Source organism: Arctopsyche grandis, chromosome 6 (genome assembly GCF_051622035.1).
Source record: "Arctopsyche grandis isolate Sample6627 chromosome 6, ASM5162203v2, whole genome shotgun sequence".
Classification (NCBI taxonomy): Eukaryota; Metazoa; Arthropoda; class Insecta; order Trichoptera; family Hydropsychidae; genus Arctopsyche; species Arctopsyche grandis.
The window spans coordinates 15,775,171-15,802,630 of NC_135360.1; the positions used below are offsets into that span (position 1 = coordinate 15,775,171).

Genomic DNA, 27,460 nt, shown 5'->3' on the forward strand with positions numbered 1-27,460 from the left:
TAATACATAATATTAATTAAAGACTATCTAAAGTCGATGACCTAAAGCAGATTGTGTTTAGGTAATCTGTGTTTATACCTGAAGGGTATAGACATTTTGTTGTAATCACCGAGACTCTTCACAAGTGTGTTAGTATGGTTATTAGTGATTCTTTCATAGAATCTACTGGTTAGTTTGTTAGTAATGTCTGTAACAAACGGAATATTATATATAGCATGCAGTTTTTTCAGGTTAGTATATATGGGTGTATTATAAATTATTTTAAGGGATTTATTTTGTATTACTTGGAGCTTGGAAAGGTTAGTATTCGAGGCGTTATTCCATACAGGTGAAGCATAGGTTAATAATGGTAATATGAGCGCGCGATATAATTTTATTTTATTTAGCGTTGATAAAGAACTATGGCGATTAAATATTGGATATATTGAGGATATACCCCGCATCGCCTTGCATTTCGCTGCCTCAATGTGAGGTGCCCATCTCATTCTTTTATCAAACGTTACTCCTAAATATTTTATTACTGACTGCCATTTCAGACTTTCTCCAGAGGGGATTTTCAGATCTGAACTTGGCTTATGTTTTCTAACACTAAAGAATATGGCGTCTGTTTTGGTTTGATTAATTTGAATTTTCCACTTAGTGAAGTGTTCAGTCATTGTTTTAATTGCAAATTCAAGATTTTTAAGAATAGTGTCTGGTTTTTTGCTACTTGTGAAGCAAGCTGTATCATCTGCATATAGGGCTATGTGACAGTTTTTTGGAATAGGTATGTCATTTATATATATGGAGAACAAGAGTGGGCCAAGCAAGCTCCCCTGCGGAACGCCAGCTGCGATTATTTTTGGAGACGATAATTCATTATTTACGCTAACCACTAGCTTTCTACGAGTTAAGTACGATTTGATGATGAGAATTAGGTAGTTTGGTATTTTGTTAATAAGGAGCTTATGAATGAGTCCATCGTGCCAAACCGTGTCGAAGGCCTTTTCTATGTCGAGACATACCATTCCGGTACTTCTCTTCATATTAAAGTTCTTCGTCACGTGTTCAGTTAGTCTTGTTAGTTGTTGGGTCGTGGAATGTCCAGTGCGAAATCCGAATTGTTCATTTATTAATTTCTTATTTACGACTTTAAGTAAACGTGTGTAGATTATTTTTTCCAGAATTTTTGAAAGCGTGCAAAGTAAGCTAATGGGTCGATAATTGGCCGGGTTTTTTGAGCTTTTATCGGGCTTAAGTATGGGAATTACGTTGGCTGTTTTCCAGTATTCTGGGAAATACCCGGTGAGTAAACATGCGTTGAATATTTTAGATAGTGAGACTAAAGCTTTAAATGGAAGTTGTTTGATTGTGATGTTATCTATTGAATCTCGCCCAGGTGCCTTTTTATTTTTTAAATTACGTATTATATTTTGGATTTCACACGGATGCACCAATTTTATATTTTTAGTACTGTTAGTGGGAGTTTTTGTGATGATTTTAATGGACCGGTTGACTTTATTATGCGTTGGTATGTGATTGTAATGTTGTGTGAGTGTGTGATGTTTTTGGAAGGATTTTGATAATAGTTCTGCTTTGTCGCAATCACGCGTCACTGAGATTCCTGCATCATCTAATGGAGGAATCGAGTTTTTTGTCCTGCGAATCGCTTTAGCTAATTTCCATAGAGAGCCATCAACTGAGCTCAATTTTTCTAATTTTTTAGACCAAGCTTCATTTTTGATTTCTTTGATTCTAATTTTAATTTGATATGTGAGCTTATTAATTAATGTTTTCAATGCTGGATTTTTTGATGTTTGCCAAATTTTACGGAGTTTATTTTTACTTTTAATTAGATTTGCAACAAAGTCAGTTATCTCTAATTTGTGTTCAATGTATTGTGTCTTAGGTATGTGAAGGTGTTTGGATCGAGTTATTGATTCCGTTAGGTGTATTATGGAGCTGTCGATTTCGGTTTTGTTTGTGAGTGTGGTTGAAGTTAGAATGGTTTGGTCATTTATGTATGACTTGAACTCTCGCCAGTTAGCTCTCCCGTAATCCCAACTATGCTTGATGATTTCCTCGGGTTTCCCGTCGATTGAGAAGATTATCGGGAGATGATCAGACGACAGGGTTTGAAGGGCATTTGGTGTCGATATTTTTGGGCAGTTCTTGACGAGGACAAGATCTAGTGTGGATGGTTGTGAGTTATTTGTGGGATAGTGTGTGTATGTATCCGGATGAAGTAAGATTGTATCTGTTAGTTGAATGTATTTATAAAGAGTTGTGCCTTGTAGGTCAGTGTTTACGCAACTCCATAACGGATGTTTGGCATTAAAGTCACCAGCTACCACTACCGAACTACCAATGTTAAATATTTTGTTAAGATCGGATGCCAATAATCGTTTTTGGGGAGGATTGTAAGCGGATGCTACTATGTGATGGGTGTTGTTAATTGTTAGTTCGATGGCGGTTAGTTCTAAATTTTTTAGTGGCGGGGTTATTACGCGACAATGTTTAATTGACGATTTTATAAAAATGGCAACTCCCCCTCCATGCTGTTCTCGGTCTTCGCGATAGCAGTTAAAGTTAGGTAGGTTAATACGGATATGAGGTTTTAAGAAGGTCTCGGAGATTAAAACTATGTCAACACAGTACTCACCGATCGCCGACTCTAGCTCGTCAATCTTATTCTTAAGTCCACGAGCATTCCAAGCTAGAATGTTCAGGCGCCTCCCGTTAATCAAAGACATCGAGATATTCGACAAGCATGAGTGCCAGCTCTAGTTTGTCGGTGCAACCGCTGGCCTTGGCACGAATCTCCTGGAGGATCTTCAACATCTTCGTCATAGACGCCATAGAAGTTACGTCTGTTGTTGGTTGAATGTTGGGATTGGTTGGTTGGTGGGGTTTTTTAGGGATATTTGGGATATTTGGTGAAGGAGTTTTTTCAATCCGATTGAGGTACCTCCAAAGCAAGCGTTTTGAACGCATCAACCGCTTTATCGGGCGTCGAAAATAGTTGACCACGTAATTTATTTTTGATGTGCGGGAATAAAAAGAAGTCTTTGGGTGCCAAATCAGGGCTGTACGGTGGATGACCCGTCAATTTGATGTGTTGAGTGCTCAAATAGGCGGTAGTTGATGTGTGAGAGCTCGCATTGTCGTGATGGAGAATGATTCGTCTTTGGCAGCTGGTTTTCCTTATTTCTACGAAAACTTCTGGCAAACGAATAGTTGTGTACCATTCAGAATTGACCGTTCTACGTTCCACCAATGGTTGCGAAATGTCCAGTTTTTCCGAAAAAACAGGCGATCATTTGCTTCGAAGTGCTTCGTGCGCGAACAACTTTTGTTGGGTTTGATTCATCTTGGAAGGCCCATACGGTGGATTGCTGTTTTGTTTCGGGCTCATATGTCTATATCCATGATTCGTCACCTGTGCAGATAGATGTTATACACAGCATTTGATTCACCGTGATTGTATTTTTGCAACATTTCCTTGCACCAATCGACACGAGCCTCTTTCTGCGCGAGTGTCAAATTATGCGGGATCCAACGCGAACAAATCTTTTTTACGGCCAAATGATTATGCAATATTTTATTGATTTGTGTCATACTAATGGTCAAGGATGCCTGAATCTCCCAGTATGTCACATGATGATCTTGAATTATCAGTTCACGCACAGCATCAATATTTTCTGGAGTAACAGCTGATTTTGGACGACCTTCAAAAATTCATCCTGGAGCGAACTACGCCCACGATTGAATTCGTTATACCAGTTTTTCACAGTGATGTAGAATGGTGCTTTATCACCATATAAAGAACTACATAAGTTCATCGATGCACTCTTGCCTTGATAGTCCACTTCGAAAGTTATGAAAAATAATCGCACGGAAATGTTCACGTGTTAATTCCATTTTTGACAGCTATGACTTTTTCAAGTCCCCGCAAACAAAAGAATAAGTTATTGTAAGACAAAGTGTTCTGAGAAAGTTTATGCTAAAAAATGATAAACTTTACAATAAAACCAATTTCGATGGTAAATATATTTTTTTTAATTATTAGACCAGAAACTTTAAGAGCAACCCTCGTAGTACACTACATATATTCCCGTACGTTTATTGCAGATTATATCTCTTTGTGTGTGCACACTAGAATAGTATCTGTGTAGTTCAAATGTTGCCCCTGTTGCTTTCTTGCGCTAGTTTTAGTTAGCTTTTAGTTTCGTACTGCTTTATTCCAGAGTTTGCTATTTTTTTTCCATTTTACTATTTTAAATTTTAATTTCTGAACGTCTTCGTTGTTTATTTTGGACGTTTTGATTGTTTGACTACATATGTATACGTGTTTCGAACAATTATTATTGTTCATTCAGTGGATGGCTCGTATTAAAACTGAAACAGGGTCGAGGATAAAGTATTCAGCTGCCCCGTTTCTCCATTAGCGATGTTCGTAAGTACAAAGTGTACTTCAGCTTCCGTGCATAAATCCGTTCTGCTTTCGTCGTACGTACGTACATACATACATACATTCAGAGGCTGTGCGAGTATGTGCTTCCGTTTTCTAACCGATGTCTGCGACGTGCATATGACATCTGAACTTATGCAGTGTGAAGTGTTTTCGCGTTTATGACCCCTCTACTGGCGTATAATATATGTACATATATATGAACTATTTCAATCAATAGATATGTTAATGAATTATGTTAAGATTTTTGTGAAACTGTTTGAAATCTGCCTTTTTACTTACCTCTTATTATTATTTATTTTTTCATATACGTACGTACATACATACATATGTCATAGTATCATGACAGGTCACGCTAAATCTGTACTATGGCTGTATACATATATATGTGTATATATATATATGTGTATATATATATATATATATGTGTATATATATATATATATATATATATATATATATATATATATATATATATATATATATATATATATATATATATATATATATATATATATATAACTTTTGTTTAGAGTTATGATGATTGGGTAATGGTGAAAAGTCCTTTTTATTTAAGTTGAACCTGAATATTTAATTGCAGAATAGACTTAATTACTCAACGTTTGAGACATCTCAAAGCCATTGTGGAATTTCGTCTTCAGGGAGATCCGAGAATTAATGCGCGTAGCGTTACGTTCGGAGTTAGGCGAAGCGCGACTAACCGGAACGCACCGTTCCGGATACCCTCGATAAGTTATCTCCTTCCACAAATCATTTGTTTTTAATTTTCAGTTTCAGACTGCACCACGTAAACTCGCAGGTCGGGACAAAGGCGCACTATTTATTTACGGCCAATACGGTCTATGGGTCAGTAGGGTGGCGGTGAATGAGGTGGATGTTGGGGGTTGGATTGTGGGGGGATTGCGGGTGGGTGGTGAGCAGATGGAGGGAGACAGCATCCCGGGCTTGGGTCGATAGCCCGCTCTGCCTCCAGCTCCAGCTGCCTGGGGTCCCGGATACCCCGCAACACGTTACCCCTGTCAGGACTACCGCACTGTGTCGGTGGTCACAACCCTCTCCGCGTTATGGGGTTTAATTCAATAAATAACGACCACTAACAGTTACGCCGCCACGTGACTAGTCTCCTTGTCACACTGACCATTTTGTAGGTCAACATTAGTACAAATCATATTAAACATATACATATTATATGCCTTCTTATAGCACAATGGTGATAACTTAGCAAGACCTACTATATAAATTTAAGTTCCTATGGATTTCATGTTCTACTAGTATTTTGTCCGTTTACATTACAATGTGTGTTTTATAGACATTTGAAATTAAAGTCAGTTATTTAATCGTTTTTTCTTTTATTTAAAATACATACAAGGTATTTATAAAATATATGTAGAAAATTGTGTACAATATAAAGAATGTAAAAAAAACTATTTAAATGCAAATAGAAACAATAATAGTAAAAAGAAAGAAAATGACTGTATCGGTTACAGAATAGGAAGAATTACAAAAACCCATCTTTTTTTTTAAGAAATCATCATTTTTTTTTTGGAAGTTTGAAAATCAACATATATTTTTGTGAGTCTGAGAGTATGACTTTTCACATTTTTTTTAAATGTTTGAAGGTTTAATCATAGCACAAAGTGAATTACATCGATTAAAAAATCTGTGATTTAATTCCAATTCAAAAATTGGAAAAATGACTTGCATTATTCCATCATATGTATGTAGTTAGCTTTTATTCAGCTAGTGAATGTTTATATTTCAATTGAAGTGTTCATTTTCAGTCACCAGGTTTTTTCAGTCACATATATACATATACATATAATTTGCTTTCGTATTTAAGAGGATTTTTTTGCGTTAAAAGCTGTTTTTATATAAAAGGGTATGGACATACTTGCAAACATATGTACATACATATCTTGTTACATAGTCAATACATAGGTGTGTGTTTGAATGGATCCTTTTCTATTTATTTACTTTCTTTTAACGCATTTGCGAGGAGAGAGGCCCAAACAAGCGGCTGAACTCTCTCAATAACCCGAGAGTTTGTTAAACTTTTAACGAAGGTCTCTTGTACCTCTTGTAGAATACCACGTTTGCTACTGAAACACTTTCAGCTGAGTGTAGTACCTTTTTCAAAGTTTCGGGCTCGTTTTCTAATTGGTGACGACCGATATAAAATCGATGTTGATTTTATAAATAGAATTGGGTATTTTACAAGGGTATATGTTTAAACGTGTATACTTGAATGATCTTATTTAAATTTCATTTTAAATAAAAAAACCTTGTAATAGTTTGTGCTCGTGGAATGGGACGGAGATTAATAAGATTAGTTACATGAGGCAACATCTTCACACCCATTTTATAACGACCGAGCCAGCAGCGTGGCTCGGTCGTTAAGCTTCTGCTTAACACTGAGAGGCGCCGAGTTCGATCCCTTGAGCTGACCTCGATTGAAAAGAATTTTTCTGAGTATATCTGTAATGCTGCTGGTCAGACCAGGATTTGTGACTCCTGGTTGATCGTTTCCTATCAGAGTTTGCCAATTTTCTCTGATTTCATTGTTGAAACGATTCCCGATTAAAAATTGGCTAAAAATCCTTCCTACCCACTATGTCACCACTATTTGAGTATGATTAATGTAAATATTACAATAAAAATGTATGTACAATTCATAGATGTCTCGTTAATTGTCGAGTTTAAGTCAGTGTCTCGTAATTTAGCGACTTATGTTTATAATAAAAAAATGCTGTATTGTTTGTAATTTGGCCAGGAAGGCGCATTGGGGTTTACCTGTAATGCCTTCCTGGTATGAAATAAAATAAAAAAAAAATAAAAATAAAAATAAAATAATGACTGCTGGCTCAATGTACATACATATGTATGTACATATATTAAAACGTATGACTCTTACCATGAAATAATATTCTGAATATCATCCATGAAATAGCTGTATGAAAACTTTAAATTAAACAAACTAAGGGCGAAAACACACAGAGAGGCACGTAGCACGTGTTTTATATAGTTAGTTTTGCACATGTAAGACAATTGCTAACATAATCTATGCTATGGCACACAGGCTCAAATCCTTAAATCCACTGTTATAGGTTTAACAGTGATTCCCATATTTGAGCTAATGTTAGAAAAACTTGTCGAAAAACAAAACTCATGCAGATATTTCACAGCGGGATGCCAAATTTCGAATTAAATTTTCGATGCTTGAATTTCTTCCGAGTTGGTATACCTTGATTCAGTATAGTAAATTTATTGGTTCTAAAGTGTGACTGTCTTTTTATATACATATAAATATTCAGTTTATTTTTAAATTGAACCGATTTATGTACGTCATATATGTATGTATGTATGTGTGTTGTAGTATAATATTTATTTCACAATATAATAATTATGTTGTGAAATATTATCGAGTACTTGTTTCTTCGCTCAGATGCGCTAAGCACTTACAGTGAGCTATTTATAACGGTTGTGGCTATTTGCAAGTACTATATCTGCGAATTATTGGCTATTTGCAGGTAGTATATCTGAGAATTATTGGCTATTTGCAGGTACTATATCTGCGCCAGGCGCAAAGCCTTCTGCGCATGCGCGTGAACTTATAATCCGATTATAATTTCTTACATTTAATGTATGCTAGACTTGTTTAATCAGGTTACCTGACAACTGACAACAACAAAGAAAGAGATGGCCGTATACGTCATGCCTGGAGCGCATCCTCGGTGTACGGAAAATCTGTGAACGAGTTGTCGTGTCACCGTTTAATCAATCGTTCATTATACATGAGGCAAATAAATTTCGCACGTTATTATAATGGATTTATATCATTTAGGTAGTTCGCGTCTTGTACTTGTATGTAGGTAATATACGTCGTATATGATAATAATTTTCTAACAATGAATAATATTAACTAATTTTGATTATATTTTTTACTCTACGTCACTTTACGAGTTCGAACTAAATTTTAAGAGGTTTAAAACAAAATTTTAACACGCTGACAGTGATAGCTTACGCGCATGCGCAGAAGGCTTTGCGCCTGTCGCAGATGTAGTACCTGCAAATATCCAATAATTCGCAGATATAGTACCTGCAAATAACCAATAATTTGCAGATTATAGTACCTGCAAATAGCCACAACCACTTATAACTCGATAATGGTCAATTTCCGGTATTGTAAATTTATTTTTTTAAAAGACAGCTGCACTATTTTAGGTTATTGTAATATACAATATATGTATTACCATGAATCATGTTACTGGGCTGCTATATTATTTATGCAAATATTTTAATATAAATTTCGGGGAGATTCGACTGAGTGCTATTATTATTTTCAATAAAATTGTTCATTTTAGAAAAAGGGCGTAATCAAATTTTGAAAGGGATTGCCCGAAAAACATTCCCTTTTTTGTGTTATTCATCATTTCGTATAATTTAATGGAATAAAATGAATATCAAATATTGTTCGACAGCGGAACGAATTAATTTGGTCTCGTTTGTACGCGTTTGTATTTCCCGGTATTTTCCCACTTAACGCTATTTTCCCCGCACACCGTAACACAGCCTTCGTCCGGGATTGTTTATTTTTCTTGTTTACATTTCACGCTCCGCCTACTTTTTTCGTTTTTTTCCCTCTTCCCACAACATAATCTGACATGTTTGGGCGTCCCGTGTGTTTTCGACTAATGCCCATCTTCTTACTTTGCCTTCGATTTTCATCAAATTTTTTTCTCTACGTAAATTTATTTAAATATTACGCTCCCCGCAATAATATGTCGTTCATTTATGCAAAAAATTATATTAGAAGTATTCATCGATGAGATGTTCACGCGACTCTCATTTTTTTTTCTTAAATCTTGACTTTGGATACTGTACGTACGTATGTACATATATACATATGTACTATATCAAAGAGGTTTCACCAAAGAGAATTTTAATTTATAACATCTCAAATTTTGTACATAAATTTTTTTCAACTTACAAAGGTATCGATTCTGAGATTTTTGCTTTTTTTGTCTTTACTCTAAATTTGATTTGAAAGATGAAATATCCTATGTATCATATTTTATTTTATTATACATCAATTAATCAAGCACACTCGTCAAACAGATTGCTCCAAAGCGACGAGTATATTAAACAGATTAAGAATGGAAAAAAGTACATGAAAATACAAGTAAAAATATATAAACAAAAAAACATGACATAAAAAAACTGATCAAACTAACGCAACTGTTCCAATTGTTCGCTACCTCCGTAGCCGAGGAAATGGTGCGGAAAATGACGAGAGATGTAACAAATGTCAATGGCACCATCCAGTGAATTTAAGAAACGGAAGACCTTAGCAGGACTAGACAAGAGGGAGATAGTCTTATAATTTCCTATATAGGATCTGTCACCCCCCTTATGTATAGGACCAATCCGGGTACACTTCCATAACGCTGGAAAGGAACAGGATTTAAGAGACATATAGAAAACGGGTCTACCTTACGGGCCCGAATGTGAAACGCCCGAAAACGCAAATATTGGAAGGCAAAAATCTCAAGTCGAAAGATAAAAAAAAGGGTGCATGGTAAACGGTACATATTCACGTACATACTCACTTAATTTGCGCGAGCAGGATACAACAGGAACAAGAGGAACAGGCTTTTCCTCCCGTATTCTGCGCGCGCACATTAATTATTAATTATTCAATTGTTAACTATTAATTATTAATGATTAATGATTAATTATTTAATTATAATTATTGATTATAGCACATTAATTATTAATTATTCGGGCGTTTCACATTCGGGCCCGTGACGGAGACCGATTGAAAACATGCAATAAGAGCTGCATCAGGACACTAGAGCAAGCCATTTGTATGTATGTACATATGTTACATACAAAATTTTATACATGCAAAACAAGTGACTTTTCTCATGTGTTTAGTATTGATGTATTAAAAATTCTTATGATTCATTCTATCGTATCGAAAATTTATAATATGTACCGTGTTTTATGGGATTAAATTATAAAGCAATTTTGCAATGGAATTATCTCAAAATATCCGATTCCGTGGAATTCGTTTTATTGCCATTGTTTCGTTGGAATTTTTTTGATATCCTCGTATGATACATCGGTCGTAATATAATGTGAACCGTTTATTAAATTGCAAATATTATTTATTCTTTTGTAATAATGAGTTGTTGCTGCGGTACAAAGAAGAAGCATGATATAATGTAGGTATGTAATGGTTTTAGATGCTTTGTATGCACAGTTTTAAGTCGAAACTTCTCCTTAGGTTTGCATGTTGTATTATAAATCTACGATGGCTTGTTTAATCCCATCAGCCCTGTTAGGAGGCTTAAGCTTTTGTTTGGGCTTCGCCGGAGGCTTTTAAAAGATTATATACGCCGCGCTTTACCTCAAATTTTGCAATTTTTTTAAAATCGTAAGCAACATTCGACATCGCAATTTTACGCATGTATTATAATCGCCAGTGGTGTATCTAAGAATTCGGTAGAAATGTTTTTCCAGAAATTTTAAATTGTATACATGCACAAACTCAAGATGTATTGCGATTGTTTTTCTAATGCATGTACAACATATGTACATATATTTCCTGAAAATTCACATTTTCGTTTACATACATACGTATATAGATATGTACATATTTCTGAAAATTTCAACATCAATCGTTCTTGATGAGTTTAACTAAACTAACACGTAACGTATTTATGCATATAAGTAACGTTTTTAAATGCGAATTTTCAAGGTGTACAACCTTCTTATCGACCATTTACTTAAAATTCTTCATATGGTTTCTAATAAATGAATAAATCAATCTGGAGTCATTGAAACGACATTTATTTTATTAAAAATTTAAATTAATGATTTGTCCTGATTACATAAATATTTCAATAAATGCATATATGTACAAGGTGACCACGAGGAGTATACATACATTTTATTCAAAATTTTTCGTATTAAAAAACATATTTTCATGTACATATGTATATTTTAGTTTGTTATTTTATTTATTTATTTTTATTTTATCTCTGTACGTAGCAAACATAGATTAAGTTTTGTGATCATGCAAAATTCGAACTCGTTTTATATTTTGGTTGTTAATTTTTAATTAGGATATTTCTGTTAAATAAATAAATAAATATATGTGATAAATCTGCAATCAATTTGAAAGATGTGTGCACTCAAAGAAGCATGGAACGCTGTATGGTTAACATAAAGAGGGAATATAGAAAACGGAATATGTGGGCTAGAAACACGACAAAGGCGGTTGATGTAATGGTTAGAGTAAAGAGATTGAAATGGCTGACGAATGATGGTGATTATGATATATTTATTTATACAGTTTTATCCAATACACCACTGTATAATTAATGTAATTAAAAAAAAAATACCCAAGGAAGAAGATTAAATAATAAATAATCCAAGTAAATTATATATACATATGTAGTTATTAGTAACGAAATTAATACTATACATTTTCGATCTACATACATATGTATAATATTATATGTATAGTTCAAACAAATAATTTTTGTATTGCAATGTTCCGAAAAGCATTTATTGGTTTATGTCGATATGCCGAACAGTCAATAAAAACACAAATAATCTCGTTGAGAGGCGGTGGCCTCGATATCTATTTTGGATTATTATCTGGATATCATGCACGAAAATATCTCAGGTATTTTGGCCGGATCCCTTCGAGACATTATTAAAAACCTTGTCACGGGCTATTGCACACGGGGCAAACCTTTTGTGAATATCGTTCGTGTAATTGGAACTCTTTTCCTACCATTACACGAAATACATACGTAGGTGTGTGTGTGTGTGTGTGTGTGTGTGTGTGTATTTTTATTTTATTTTATTATTAGCGTTTTGAACGGACTCGTAAACGGTTCTGCATTGTTTATTTACACCGGGTAGAACCGTGTGTGATTACACACATCGCACACGTATCATCATCATCGACGGTACAGGGTGGTCTGGAACTCAAATAACATCCACCGGGCGGGGGATGAGAAAACCAGATATGAGCAAACACAAATATACCGCACAAATAAGGAAATTATATTGGAAGTAATTTGGAATTCATCTCTCGTGCCATCCCTCCGATGGCGGATGAGTGTTTTGACGGTATGACGAGAATCGAGAACAAGCGTCGAAGATTTTAAGAGGTTTTTATTGAATTTTCCCGTTACAGGGTTTTATATTGGTTCGCGAGGGGGAATGGAAATTTCTTTCCAAATTAACTGTTTGGAACTCGTATATACGCCCGCCCCATTTCGGGGGAGATTTTTAACCGTTCCGAAATGAGGATTCTTAAATTGTAATTTATTTATTTAGGGTTTACTTAGTCATTTGATATTTTTAAATAGCTTATAATATTTGATTTTACTTGAATTAACTTAATCGAAGTAAAAATTCACATCATGTCCTTCATTGCAAGTATAAAATTACAGGAATACCTTACTAGTAACAATTTTATAATATGTAATGTGAAATGGTTTGTTTTTAATTTACAGCATGGCCAGTTAAGTGTACTTACAATACATATATACAGATTTAAAGAATTGTATAAAATTTAAATTACATATTGGGTCAAAGCGACATTACAGTGGTTATTTCCAAGTAGATCAGTGGTTATTTCCAAGTAGATCAGTGGTTATTTCCAATTATTGCCGTTCACCACCCACTACTGGATGAAGGCCCCTCCAACACGCTCCCATTCGTCTGTATTTTGGATAACTCTCAACCATCTTATTCCACACATTTTTTCTAAACTCATCCACCCACCTCCCCTGTGGCCTTCCTTTTATAGTCTCTCGGGTACCATTTGAGCATTTTATTCATCGAACTATCGTCTGTTCTTCAAGCTACGTGGTCCGTCCATTGACATTTAAATCGCTTTACTCTCTCCATTATATCAACTTTTTCCCCCATACATTATTTTTTCTATCTCTTCTCAAGAATTTTATCGTAAATTGCACTAAAATATCCATAATTTTTTCAAAAATACTAAATTTATACATAAATTTAAAGTGTCGTTAGCTACTGCTTTTTCGTAAATCAATTAGGTATTATTTTACAATTTATAATTTCATTTAAAATGTGTACTCTGTTTTTATCTCATAAAGGCATATTTATCATTCGAAAAAAGTATTTATTTAATATATATTTACAATCATTGATTACTAATACTGTTCAAATGTATGTACTTGTATTTGTTTCCTTTGCGTTGAAAATCTGTCTAATACTGGATTTACACGATGCGAGTAACTTGAACTTCCAAAACGCTCAAAAACGGTTGGACCACCTGTTGCCACGCTACGAGTAACTACCAAGTTACTCGTCTAAGCTACTCGCATCGTGCTAGCCCGGTATTATTAATATATCTTTTAAATAAAAAAAAGCCTTCGTTAGATGACAATATTAATTAATTTAATATAATATATGTATATATATTTTATCTCCTGATATCTATCCACGAACAATCATTAAGTTCGTTGATCATAGGCCGAGAATCTTTGCTTAACATATACAATATGTATGTATGTATGTATATTCTGTTGATATACAATTGTCATGCAAATTGACAGCCACACAGTTTCATGTACATATACTTGATCCAATCCATCGTATTAAGCAAACTAGACGATGGACTCGTTTGTGTGTGGTCAGCGTATTGCATACGCTTAAATCATGCATCAGTTAAATCTGTCAATTTTTCCCGCTAAAGCCTTTCGTTTTACATTTTACGAAAAAAATATCACATAACTCACATCTACTCCACTAACTGCCACTGGTTGATCAGCTTAATACTTCCCAGTTTTCCGACCCCGACCCACATGGATATAGCAAATATTTATCTACTAGTTATAGTTAGTCTTCTTCGTTTATCGGTAGTGTAGATTTTCCTCTTTTTTTTTAAATTTCACTAGATGAATAGAGTATTAGCACAGAACCAGAGATCTCGAAGTGAGTTACATATTCATGAAACGGTTCATCTCGAAACGCGCCGGTTATTCAATTTGTCAGCTTTATACAATTAATTCCGTCAACTCAAACACGTCAGTTGAGTCGGTATGTTGATTTCGATATCACAGACAGTGACACTTCTACGTTACTTCTACGCGATAATTCAATACAGCGTCGATGCGCTTCGCTAATTCGTGACTCGAAGGGAGATTTCACCATCATGGAGCGGATATGCATATAAACGCCTTCAATTTTACATTCGAGAATATGTACATATGTATGTATATTCGGTTGTGGGAGTTATTTCGGCGTCGACTACGAGATTATCTTCGAATGAAACGAACCGCACAATTGTAAAATTTATAGTGTTTAAAAATAGTACTGAGAAAGCATATTTTTCCTGAGCCGGTTTGTGGTGGTGTAAAATCTTCGTGGGAAAACTGGTGGATGTCGGCTTGTGCGTTTGCGGAGAAAAATACGTGTCGGATGAACTGTTCCGTTTTATAACGCGATTATTAAATGTTATTTATGTGTGCGTCGGTGAGTTATTTTAATTTAAAAATGTATTTATATTGTAAAAATGGGTTTATTTTATATCAATTCCGGCGACTTGACGTACATCAATATTCTAACGATACGTACATATGTACGTGTGAAATTTTCGCACACATATGAATAATTCGCTCGCGTCCGTTTCCGGAAAATGGGCAGCTTCCGCGGAAAAGTGACTCCTCTTTAAAGTGGAACGTGAACCATCTGAATAAATTCTCGATTCACAAAGGTAATCCGCTTTCGATATATAAATTTCAGATCAGCTACGAGATTGGTCCTTGCATTCTAAATTATACGTCTCGTTACTGGTCGTCGTTAGGTTCCCTATTTTCTTATTCCGTTCCGCTTCTCACCCACTGTTTGGTTGAAATAAATGTAAATTTGTCGCTTTTTTGACGAAATGAGATGCAGCTTTCGTTCGGGTCTTAAGCGTTCTTCGGTGTGTTATTCTTCTTTGTGCGAGTGAAATCTTTTTCGAACATTTCGCGACAGAATCTTATGTATAATATAAGAGGTTCAACTTGAAAGTGTTGTCGAATACTATTCAGTATACATGTGTATATATAAAAGTCATTGAAATATCGAGAATTTTATTTATATACTAACTTATTTTTATTTGTTTTTTTTTCAGGTAAGATTGAATTTACGCGCTCTGCAAATTTTGAATAAATTATCCGGCCATGCAAAATACGCGCAAGGTAATATAATCCTATTGTACCAGTTTTTAATACCATTTTCTATGTCTACACATTTTGAATAATCCTATAATACAACTTTTTACCCGTGTCCTTTTTTCCAACAAACAACAACCGTAAAGAAGTCGTATTTTTTGTTCAAAACTTTTCTTTTTTGTGTGCATGTACTCTCCAATATATTTCATATTTCACTGCGGTTTACTTTTGAGTTTGGAAAAAATACAAATACATAAATTGGATTTATCTGTTTTTTTTTTACATTTCTTCAAATTTTAAATTCGTCTAATGTAATATTTATGTTTACCATTATCATATTACGCTCACTAAAAATAGTAGAGCGTAGTGTTATCGGTTGACACCTATCAATTCTTTTAAATATACGCTTCAAATCGTAACTTACGATTTATCATTGAAATTGTGTGTTTCGTGACGTATTTCACGTTAAATCAATAAGTATTCAAATGGTGCTAACTTCAACACGTTTTTTTTTATTATAGTTAACTGAATAGAATCTCACGATGGTCAAAGCTATCAATCAATATTTACTTTTTTCAAACGTACCATTTAAATAACATGAATTTTCACTTACTCAAATAAATTTATTTACTTCGATATTTTCGTTCTTGGAATCCAAATGCGACGTACAGTACTAACAAATATTAATAATCATATTATGTAAAATTTGTATGTATATCTGTACTCCTGGATTATTTAATTGGTCATTAATTCGCTCAATTTAATGTGAAAAAATATTAATTATGAAAACAAACTGACGTTTTGCATACATATGTTCGTTTTCATTTTTCATACAATAGCTGAAAATCATACGATAGTATCAACTTCAAATTTATGTTTGAAAGGAAACGTTCTTCGTGTTTGAACGTAGTGATTGATCCCGCTCTTGAAGTCAAAGAAAATGAAATGAAAAAAAAGATCAGATTTATTAGTACAACTCCAACTATAAATACGAGAAGTGAACGTCTATTGGCCGCAAATGTTTTATGTCATTCTCAACTCTCGCGTGTCTTGTCTATCTTCCTTCATTTATTTCTATTCAATGCGAAAAACTGTCATGTTAAACATGTTATTTATCAGCATATAAAAAAAACGCATTTAAAGTGAATATTTGCTTGTTTATGTGATCAACACCAAATGGAATGGCGAAAATTATAGCCAAAATATGTACATTAATTTGCTTTCGACCGAAACGACAGAGTTTTATGGCTTTTGTATATCGTGTTTCTAGATTCATTGCACACTTTCCTAATTCGTATCGTAAATCCACCAATAGAGTTTTATGTGACTCTTCATTTGAATGCTATTGATTATGAATATACATACATACATACATATAAGTATATATAGATTATTCATAAAAAAAGTCAACTTCCTTAATAACATTTTTGTACCTATATATAGTACTGCAAATATTGCCGATAAATTTTATATTACCATGCTTATATTAATCCACTTCATATTTTCTTCTAAAAGAATTTCTATACTTCCATATTTGTAATTTTCGCGTATTGACGCTCATTGATCGTAGTCTCCTAATTTTGTTTTCGATGAAATATTTTTTCGATTTTATTCAGAATTTCAGAACCGATAAGCTGCGAAACCATCCCCACGATATTATTTTTTTTATATTTTGCCTAAAAAAATCCCAAAAGAGTAACGTCGGAAGGAAGTGAGCCCCTCACCGGAACCATAAATTCGCACACGTACATATCTACACAATATATCCATCCCAAAGCACACGAAATATTCTATGCCTTTTTTCGTAACCTAATCGTACTTTATTTCTTGACGCGTATGCTATCCTTCATGCAAAGTAGTAAAATTTCGTATTTGTCGGTCTCCAGTGATCTCGGCTAGCTCTTTCGTAGATAAAACGTTCCATTTTTAATTTATTGCACGAATGTTAGTTGAGCATTGTTCTGCTAGTTCCGTTCAACTATTGCTCCGTTTTAAATCGTCTTGCCTCATTTAAACAACATCCAACAGTACGGCGGTCGTCTTTTAATGCTAAAATATCGCATTTCGTATTCTATTTGAAATAAACCCTTCGACGATTCTGAAACTGTCGAACCGCAGAAACTATCAGTAAATTGTGAAAATTTTCATATACGTATAAAATGTTTGTAGCCATAATATAATATTACAATAATATGCTTTAATTACATCATCGGAATTTTATATTTTGTATTTCATCTTCATTAGTGAGATACTTTTGTTGATTATTCCAAATTCAAAAGTTTGATGTTCCAAGACAATTTTTTTATTATTTATAATTGTTATTTTTATTATTCATATATCGCGAGACTCGTAGTTTTAGTTTGTATACAAAAAATCAAGAATTTTCATGTTTCATTTTGGCATTTAGCGAATATATTATTCGTGTAAATACGAGTAAATAATAGTAGCGAGTTTTTAGCTCGCCAGATTTGAAAGCTGAAAAGTATTACAAATGAAAGAAAAAATACCCGACTATAGATTCCAATATTCATTTTGAACAGGAAATTGACAGATTTTGAGACATCGACTGAATAACACCAAGATATAGAAAAATCGCGCAATTTAAGAAACACACATTTCTCCGAAACTCGAGCCAATCTACATTCTTTATTACCAGTGTTAACTGGGCATAGATCTGTAAGAAAAGTCACATCTCGTCTCTGAACCAAAAAAAGTCGTCATTTGTCGAACAGTGTAATTATATAAATTATATTTTATTTGTATATTATTCAATTATTTATGTATATATACGGACAGAATCATAAACTTTTCAATGGAAAATTTGCTCAATATAAAAAATAAATACTGATTCACATTAATATTTGAATACACATCATCATTTACAGCCATTCACGGTCCGCTGCTCGGATGAAGTCCTCTCCAACACGCTTCCATTCGTCTCTTTTTGCCCAGCTCTCATCCATCTCACCCCACACATTTTATAATTTTATAATTTCATGCATTCATCTTCCTTGCTTCCACTCCTTTACTTCCACTCTTTTACTTTCGTCCATTCTTCTAGTTACGTGACCAATTTCAAATTCAAATTCAATCTCTTCACTATCTCCACTATATTAACTACCTTGTCATATTTCTTACCTACGCATTCTGTTTCCTATCTGTCCTCATTATGCCGAACATACAGCGTTGTATACTTCTTTGAGCGTATTGGGCTTTGTGTCACATTTTGGTGTTTAATGTCCAAATTTCACATATTCACATATATGTATAATACATTCATATTTATAAACTTTGTGCCAACTTGTTTCATATAACTTTTCTATATGAATCCAATAAATATTAATTACATAATTCTACACCTATCTAACACAAACTAAAACTAATCATCGAAACGAACGCCAGTTATAATTCGCGCCCGTAAGTCACGCACCACATTGCTCGGCTACTGCGTCACGGCAATTGGCCCGATATCGTCAAGTTTCCCATTTTCCCGAACCGGGCCCCCTTATATCTGTCTCTGGTCGTGTCTTATGTCAAACTTGTCTTCGAACACTGTGGAATAACACGCTAGATACCTAAAATCTCGCCAGGACTTGTCTACCAACTTCTGAATTGTTCGAGTAGAACACGTCTGTGTCGACGGTTTGCGAAACTTGCGTAGGGAAAATTCCGCAACGAACGTGTTATAAATTATTAGTGAATTTATCGACGCAATGTGTCAACGGTCCATTGTAATATTAAAATTCTCTATTTCTTTTCGATGCCTTCGGAACTTTTAAGCTCGCTTTCAAAAGCCTTTTCCGTTCGTATCTTCCCCTCGTTGTGTATTCGACGTTTGATGTGTTTCTGGGAATTTTATTCATGGAGGGATGATCGTGGGTGTATCCACAACACGCGACGAACACATACGAATGTATATACATATGTGAATTGGCATCGTTTGTTCGTCAGCAACGAAGGAAATTTGCGTATCGTATGCGATAATTTCATCTTTATGTATATTGCGAGTTTTTTCATTATTTTCACGGTTTTCTCGTTATATTTTCATATCACACGCCAGATGTTACACGGCGGAAATTTTGCTTCCCTTTTTCATGTTTTTTTTCGCGAGGCGTGCCTTTGTACCGACGCCTATTTTTCAGTGTCGTCTTTTGTTAAGCGCCGCTCTCTTCAGATGCCTTTTTTGTATCTTTTTTTTTACATTCATTTTCTTTAAAATCACCAACATTGCTTTGATAATGCACTCTAACTAGCGCGAACATCCAATCTTGGTGTCCAGTTGGATGGATAAATCTTAAATTCGCTTGTACCTATATTATTGGCCATGTATATTTTTTTACACATACATACCTACCAGTGGCGGGCGGTGACTTTTCAAACAAGGGATGCTGTCCCTTGTTTGAAAAAAAAAACCGACCAATTTATTTTTTAAAATTTAATTTTATTCTTCGTTCCTTTTTACAAAATTCATCGATAACCGCATCATAGAATTTTTTATTGTTTTTTAAATTTGACATTATTTTCTTTTCGATTGCAATTAAAGCAAGACCAGAGAGTCTTTCTTCACTTTGACTACTTCTGGTGAACGTTTTAATTCTTTTCATAGTCGAAAATGATCGTTCAGCCGATGCGCTCGTGGAAGGTATCGTACAAATTAATTGTATTAAACTAAATACTTGTTCCAAAACGTCTATTAGATCATCTTTCACAATTAATTCCTTTACGTCATTTATAGATTTCAAATGAAAATCTTGCGTTGAGTACATGTAAATTAATTCGCTTTTTAATTTCATAAAATCAAAGTATTTTCCATAAGTTAGGTGGAGTGATTTAAATAGGAAATCTGGAAAATTATTTTCATATTCTTTAAATTTTTTGACGTTAAAAAATTCGAGAAATTTTAAATTTTCGATATCTCGAAATCGATTGGTTGTATTTACTGAAAGAGTTTCTAAAATTTCAGAATAGTGAAGTTTATACGTTGTTTTCACATCTTCTTCACATTCAGCATATTTTCTTTTTCTATTAAAATTTTTAGTTATTACTTTGTTCCACAATGAATCAAAATCGTCTTTTTTGTTATCTAAATATTTTACAAATTTTTTAATTTCACTTACGCAATACGATATGTCAAAGGTTTTTTTTTGTAAAATTTCAAATAAAAAATCTGCCGAATTAAATATTGCAGAAAATAAATGCAAATTGAAATTGAATTCAAACTCTTTTAAATAACGATGAAGGACTTCAGCATTTATGACAGCATCAGTATCCCATTCGTCTTCATCATTAATTATTTGATTAAATATTTCCATTAATTCTGTTTGATATTCTAATATCATATTTAAAATTTTGCTATTGTAGTTCCATCGTGTAGGGGCAGCAGTGGGAAATCGTTTTTTTATTTGACAATCGAGAAGGGAAATTCTTCTTGAAGACTTACAAAAAAAAGTTGAAAATGACAACATACGGCTGAAAAAACGTTTGCATCCGGATATATGTTTAACAGATTGCGACAAAACTAAATTCAATCTGTGAGCGTAACAATGGACAAATAAAGAATTAGGACAAATATCTCGAATTTTTCGTTGCACTCCATTATGCTCCCCGGACATTACAGCCGCTCCATCGTACGTTTGTGCAATTAATTTGTCCAAACAACCAAATTCTTCCAAGGTCTCACGTATGTGCTGAAAAAGAGCATTAGCTGTTCTATTGGGACTAACATCGACAAATCCAACAAATCTCTCCTGAATTTCATTGTTTTCATCTACATATCTAAAAATAGTAGATAGCTGAGCTTTGCGACTGATATCTGTAGATTCGTCCACAATTATGGAAACAAATTTTGATGCACGTATTTCAGTTTTAATCTCATCTAGCAAGACTTTTGATATTGCGGATACCAAGTCATTTTGTATATGGTTCGATAGTCCAGTAAACACCGTAGAGTTATCTAAATGAGTTTTCAATTTTATGTCTGATTCACTCAACAGATACAGCAACTCAATATAATTCCCTCTATTTTCCGATTCCTGGTGTTCAAAATGTCCTCGTAAAGGTTGTTCTTGTTTTGCTAAAAAACAGATCGCGCTTATTAATTTCGACAAAATGTATCTATTTGCAGTAACTTCTTTGTTGTGCATTTCAATATTTGCTTTAAATTGAGCACTTAAAAAATTTTCTATACGAGGTCCCTTTCCAAATTTTTTAAATTGAGCAGCAGAACATATGTGAGCTTGAGAACATTCATGTCTCTTGCGCGATTTACTTAAATTGTTTAGGTCAGAAAATCCAAATTTACTCCAGACATTCACTTCTTGAGAAAATAAAATACATGGCCAACAGAATAATTTCGTTAAGTGAGCACATCCACAAATCCATGAAATTTTTTCGTATGTTTCTGTGTTAAAATACCTTTTAAATGTTTTTGTTTTAGACTGAATATTTAATATTGGTGTGGGTTTGGGGCTCTTAACAATAATCTCCTTTTCATTAAATGGGAGAGAAGCAAATCTTCTTTTCAGCACATTTTCAATTAAACAATTGCAATTATTATTGATCTCGACGACAAGTCCACTCTCATTGTTATTTTCGATATCCATATTAAAGGCAATAATGAAAACTCGTAAGTAGTGGAACAGTAAACTAAAAATAAAGTTAGACGAAACTAATTTAAATGAAAACTTAATTCAAAAGTAAAAAATAACCAACTTACAGTATAAATGATTAACTTCGTCTAAAGAAATGAATCGGCTAGCTTTTTGATAAATAACTTGGGGCGTAGCGTGCGGAAATATCGATCAACAGCGGCTTCCAAGTGAAACTCAATAGATAAGCAAACAGAGAAACCGAATCCACCGTAGAGGTTAAACAAGTGTCAACGCGTCCGCGCGAATATGACAGCCTCATAGTGCGCATGCGCAAATGGGATCGGTCCGAACTCCGAATCCATGACGCGCGCGCACTTCACTCAGCGTCTACTCGCCAGCGTCACTCGCCTGTGGCCGGCCTATGCGAATGCGGCCTATGCGAATCCTTAATAAAAATTATCAAAAGATCCTATATAATGCATCATGTAACAAAAAACACGTGATATGTGAAATATATATATATATATATACTCATATACTACATCATAATCACGTACATCACTAAGAATACATCGAAGCGAAATTCAAATATTTATTAAAAATACTCTTGGCTTTTTAAAGTTATAGGGGATGCGCCGCATCCACCGCATCCATGGACCGCACGCCACTGATACCTACATAATATTGTATTTTTACCAGGTGTTCAAAATAAAAAAAAACGTATCAGCTTTTTTTAGTATCCTATGATATATTGTCATTGCTTTAAACAAACAAAACTTTCTACCATACATATAATTTCAAATAAAAGGGTTGTCACTTTTTATTTTAAGAATTAATACATTTTTTTCTCAACGGCTTTGCAGAAATTTTTCTCATTTCTTCATAAGTACATATATTCTAATTATATTCCATGTACTATATATTGAACCCATATCAATCAAAACGGGATTACTTAAACCTTATCCACATTACTTTTCAATATATTTCATTCCACACGCATGTACGTTGCGGAATGAATAAAACATTATTTCATTATCAAGATCATGGTAGACATTCATTGTTGACCTTTTTCGGTCGAAATTTGAAAGTCTAAGTGAATTCGATCTATGGCTTTGTGCAATTTTTTTGATTTTTGTGTAATAATGCGCCACAGGTATAACAATGGGGTTGAGTTTCGGTCATCAATTATACAACACTTACTTTTTTGTATCGAGATGTTATCGGTGGAATAATTTATATTTATGTTTCATTTGAAAATTTTTGAACAAACTTGCATCATGCATGATCTTAATCTAGTAATTATTCACATTGGAGGTTATTATTGTAGTAATAAGTTTACCTACTAATAAATAATTCAAGATTGTGAACAAAAATGCAATATTTCAACTTTATATGTACTTTCAATCTTAAAGTATTTTTAACCGTCGAAATAACCTCTGAGATTCAAATGTAACAAGTTGATAATTTATTTATATTTGTATGTAAGGCTTCCAATCCCGGGATCCCGATGTTTTCTGGTACCGTGAATCCCGGTTCTGGAACTAGTCTGAATACCGGGATTACGGTGCTGGGAGAAATTTCTTTAAAAATATTATTTTTACAAAAATAATATGGAAAAATACATAAAACAACATTATAAAATGAACAATGGTGGGATGAGCAATGACAGTCATAGTCCATTTGTTTGCCACCCGTTTCGACGCCAGCTTGCCGTTTCCACGAAATGGTATGAACAGCCTGTATTGTGTCGCAGACATTGTGCTCAACCGCAATGATATTTTAACTGATTCGAACTCGACCACTGATGTTTTCGTGATCTAGAAAAAATGTGTGTGTGTCTGTGTTTCTGTGTGAGTGTCTGTATGTTTATTGTGAGTCTTGTATTTTGGGTATTTTTTGAACACTGTTCGTCCTATCGAACTGAAACTTAGTATTAGTTACTGAAATTTTTTTCGATACACCGTAATTTTTTTTCAAATTTTTAGGTTGATCGGAAATGGTACCTCCCCTTATAGATGTCCTCCTTCTTAAGTTTTTGAATTAAATTATCTCCCAAACCACTCATCAAATAGGACTGAAATTTCTTACTTGTAATAGAAATTATTAATATTACACCTCAATATTCTTTCCTAAATCGAAACTAGTACTTTTAATTTAGAGAATCAAGGTTTTTTATGTGTTTCTAAGAAATCCTTTAATTTATTGAACTGAAATTTTACCAAGTTATGTATAAATGTTGGTAAGCATCCGTCAACCAGAAGTGGCAGTGTACTCTTGTTCAATTTTTTCGGTACAAACTATTTGTAAAAAACTAATCAATGAATCAAAGCGATGTTTTTTACTTTATTTAATTACATTTTCGGATGTGTTTTATTTAATCTTAGAAATTTATGGATGCGAACCGAAAATTTAAAGAATGTAGCCAAACTCTCAAAATTAGTACGCCAATATGGGAGTATTTTTTGCGAGAAACATCGGGAGAGTTTGCAAAATGCAATTGAACGTGTTTGAAATATTAAAACATGCAATTGAACTCATTTTTCTTATACATTTTAAAGCCCTGTGATAGCACCGGGATCCCGGAATCGGCAATTCCCAGCACCGCAATCCTGGTGCTGAAGTAACCTTCCGGGATTGGAAGCACTAGTATGTATGTATGTACATATATATGTATGTATTATAATTAAATTAATTACTGGAATTTTCTCGGTGGTGATTTTACTTACATGAATGAATCATTCCATAAAATAGATCGCATTGGATCGTGAATCATGTCCAAAAAGAATTAGAAATTTATTCAATTATCTCGATGGATTTGATTAATGCAAATCGTTTTTTATTAGTACTATTCTGATGGAATTATAAGAAAATACAGAAACGCTTTTATCGTTATGACTCAGTTATATCGCTATGAACAGTATGCTAAATCGTGAGTAAAATTGACAATACATTTCATGTATCTATTTATACCAATTCCGTTCAGTTCCCTTCCTAAGATAACTCAGGAGTAAAGATAAATAAATAACACTCAAAGTCTAATATGTACAAGTTGAACCTCTTTATTTCGATCGTATAAGAGTTTGCTTTATTGAATAAAACGAGGACCGTATATCGAGGTACTCGGTATAGAAGTTAGAAGTGCATTGATTTAATATTCGAAAATCGTTTAGTACTTCTTGAAATTTATCCAAAGTCCTCGGTAAGCCGCCTCTCTTGTTCATATTAGATGGGATGTTTTTATCCATGTCGATGTTATCCATGCTCCTAGTTGAATCTACTAATTGGTCCTGTGAACATAATTTAATAATATGATGGCCCTATGACCGGAGTTGAACTTTTCAATCATCTGATAACTACATAATTATAACTAAAAATAAAACTATTTTCTCGGTAAAAACAGTATTTAAATATTATGGAGACACCGAAATGAACATGTATGAAGTAACCTGATTAAGTAACATTGTTACATATAAGTAACAATGTTACTTACATATAACCCGATTAAGTAATTACAATGTTCATCAATGTGCACCAGTTGTAATAAAGCAGTTGAATTTTGACAGCTCTGATGCTTTTACGAATGCTTTAGAATTCAAAGGAATTACGAATAATGGTAATGAGTTGGTATCGTTGTTATTACAATAACTCTAAGAATGAGTTCAAAACAAAAATCTGACTTTCCAACTCAATTTACTAGTCGAGTGACGTTTACCGAAAGTCTAACCTGGAACTGTCAAATGTCTGACGAGACGCTTGGCCTTTTTGGAGACGATATTTCGATCGACAACGATATCAATAACATTCTTTATTAATACTTTGAGTGAATTAAAAATATATATGAGAGATAATGAGAACCTATAAAGCAAATTTTATAAAATATAGAGTGAAAAATAAAAAGTTATAGGCGTTTAAGCAATTAAAATCTGACATAGCTAGATTTAAAAGGGATATGCAGCAAGAAGATGCTAAAGCGATCGATGTGGACGAACAATGAGAACAATCATTTTGGACGATTAACGTCACCGTGTAATGCGATGCAGTATTTTAAAACGTGTCCATTCCGATTATTTTTCACCATCGTAATGGCAGATGAAACTTCCACTTATATTAATGACCAAAATGAGCAAAATGGCAAAGTATGAAAACGATCGGATAAGTGGCAAATTTTTTCCTTAATAGTAATCGTAAGTGAAAGTAAGAATAGGTTAGTAATAATAAAAAGACGTTCATTAATACTGAAATTTCACCATTGTCATTGATAGAAGTCGGTCCATCGTGATTAAAATGGGAAAATTTAACCCTAAATCATTCAGAAAACATTGCTAAGCTTTTGGCGCGTTTGTTTCAGTTCAATATTATTGAGGTTACGTCACTTCTACCCCGATCATTCATTTAGTTATGGTATGTACAGTGAATTGTATGTGATTGGATTTGCTCGTGAATTTCAGTTTCTTGGAAAAGCACTGAATATTTAATACAGTTGTATATATAATTATTATATTCTAACGTGAATTGAATTATAAATAAAGTGAAATAATTTTTAGCAGAAATACATTTCGGCTACTAAAAATTCACATACAATACAAGTATCATACGACAGCGTGTCGTCGATATCGAACCGTGCGAAATCATTCGCTTTCACATCCCGTTCGGTTTCCAATATTTCCTCTGCCGGAAAATTGAATAGGTAACCTGCGTCCGACGCTTTCACACGTTCCCCTGAAAATATTTCATTTTTATTGGATGTCCCGGTGCCAAAAACGCCATTGTGCGTCGGTTAGGAGTTTTTCCCCTCGACCTTTGAGAGCTTTTCCTACCGGTTTATGTTGGTCGAGGACAATCGCCCCAAATTGATGTGCGGGAAACGTCCATTTGGACGAATCTTCGTATTGTGAACACAAACCACTTTTCACACGTTCCATAGATACTACAAAAGTGTATCTTTAATCCCGGACTGAAGTTAACGTGCGTGTGATTTTGTCATTATGTATGTATGTACATACATACATAGATGGTGGCGTCTCGGATTTATTGTGATTTTTCTTTAAACATGTCCTTTTTCTATCTCGCGTGTTGTTTGCTCGCTCACTTTTCATTTTCGGTACATTTCTTCTTTATTTCCCCTTTTTTGGCGCGTCGTCGACGGTTCGGAAAAATCTATCAGTGTGAAAAAATTGCACGTGATTTTC

At 33.9% G+C, this 27,460-nt stretch overlaps 2 protein-coding genes across 3 annotated transcripts in view; one reads left to right on the plus strand and one right to left on the minus strand.

Annotated features, from left to right (window-relative positions):
- Pkc53E (Protein C kinase 53E) overlaps positions 1 to 27,460 on the plus strand; it is a 180,482-nt gene that overhangs the window by 73,064 nt on the left and 79,958 nt on the right. The gene's annotated exons all lie outside the window — the stretch shown is intronic.
- LOC143913722 (zinc finger MYM-type protein 1-like) lies at positions 20,103 to 22,660 on the minus strand. Its single transcript, XM_077433688.1, has 2 exons — positions 22,397 to 22,660; positions 20,103 to 22,326 (listed from the first exon to the last, which is right to left on the minus strand). The coding sequence occupies exon 2, from the start codon at positions 22,281 to 22,283 to the stop codon at positions 20,103 to 20,105; it is 2,181 nt and encodes a 726-aa protein (XP_077289814.1). The 5' UTR covers positions 22,284 to 22,326; positions 22,397 to 22,660.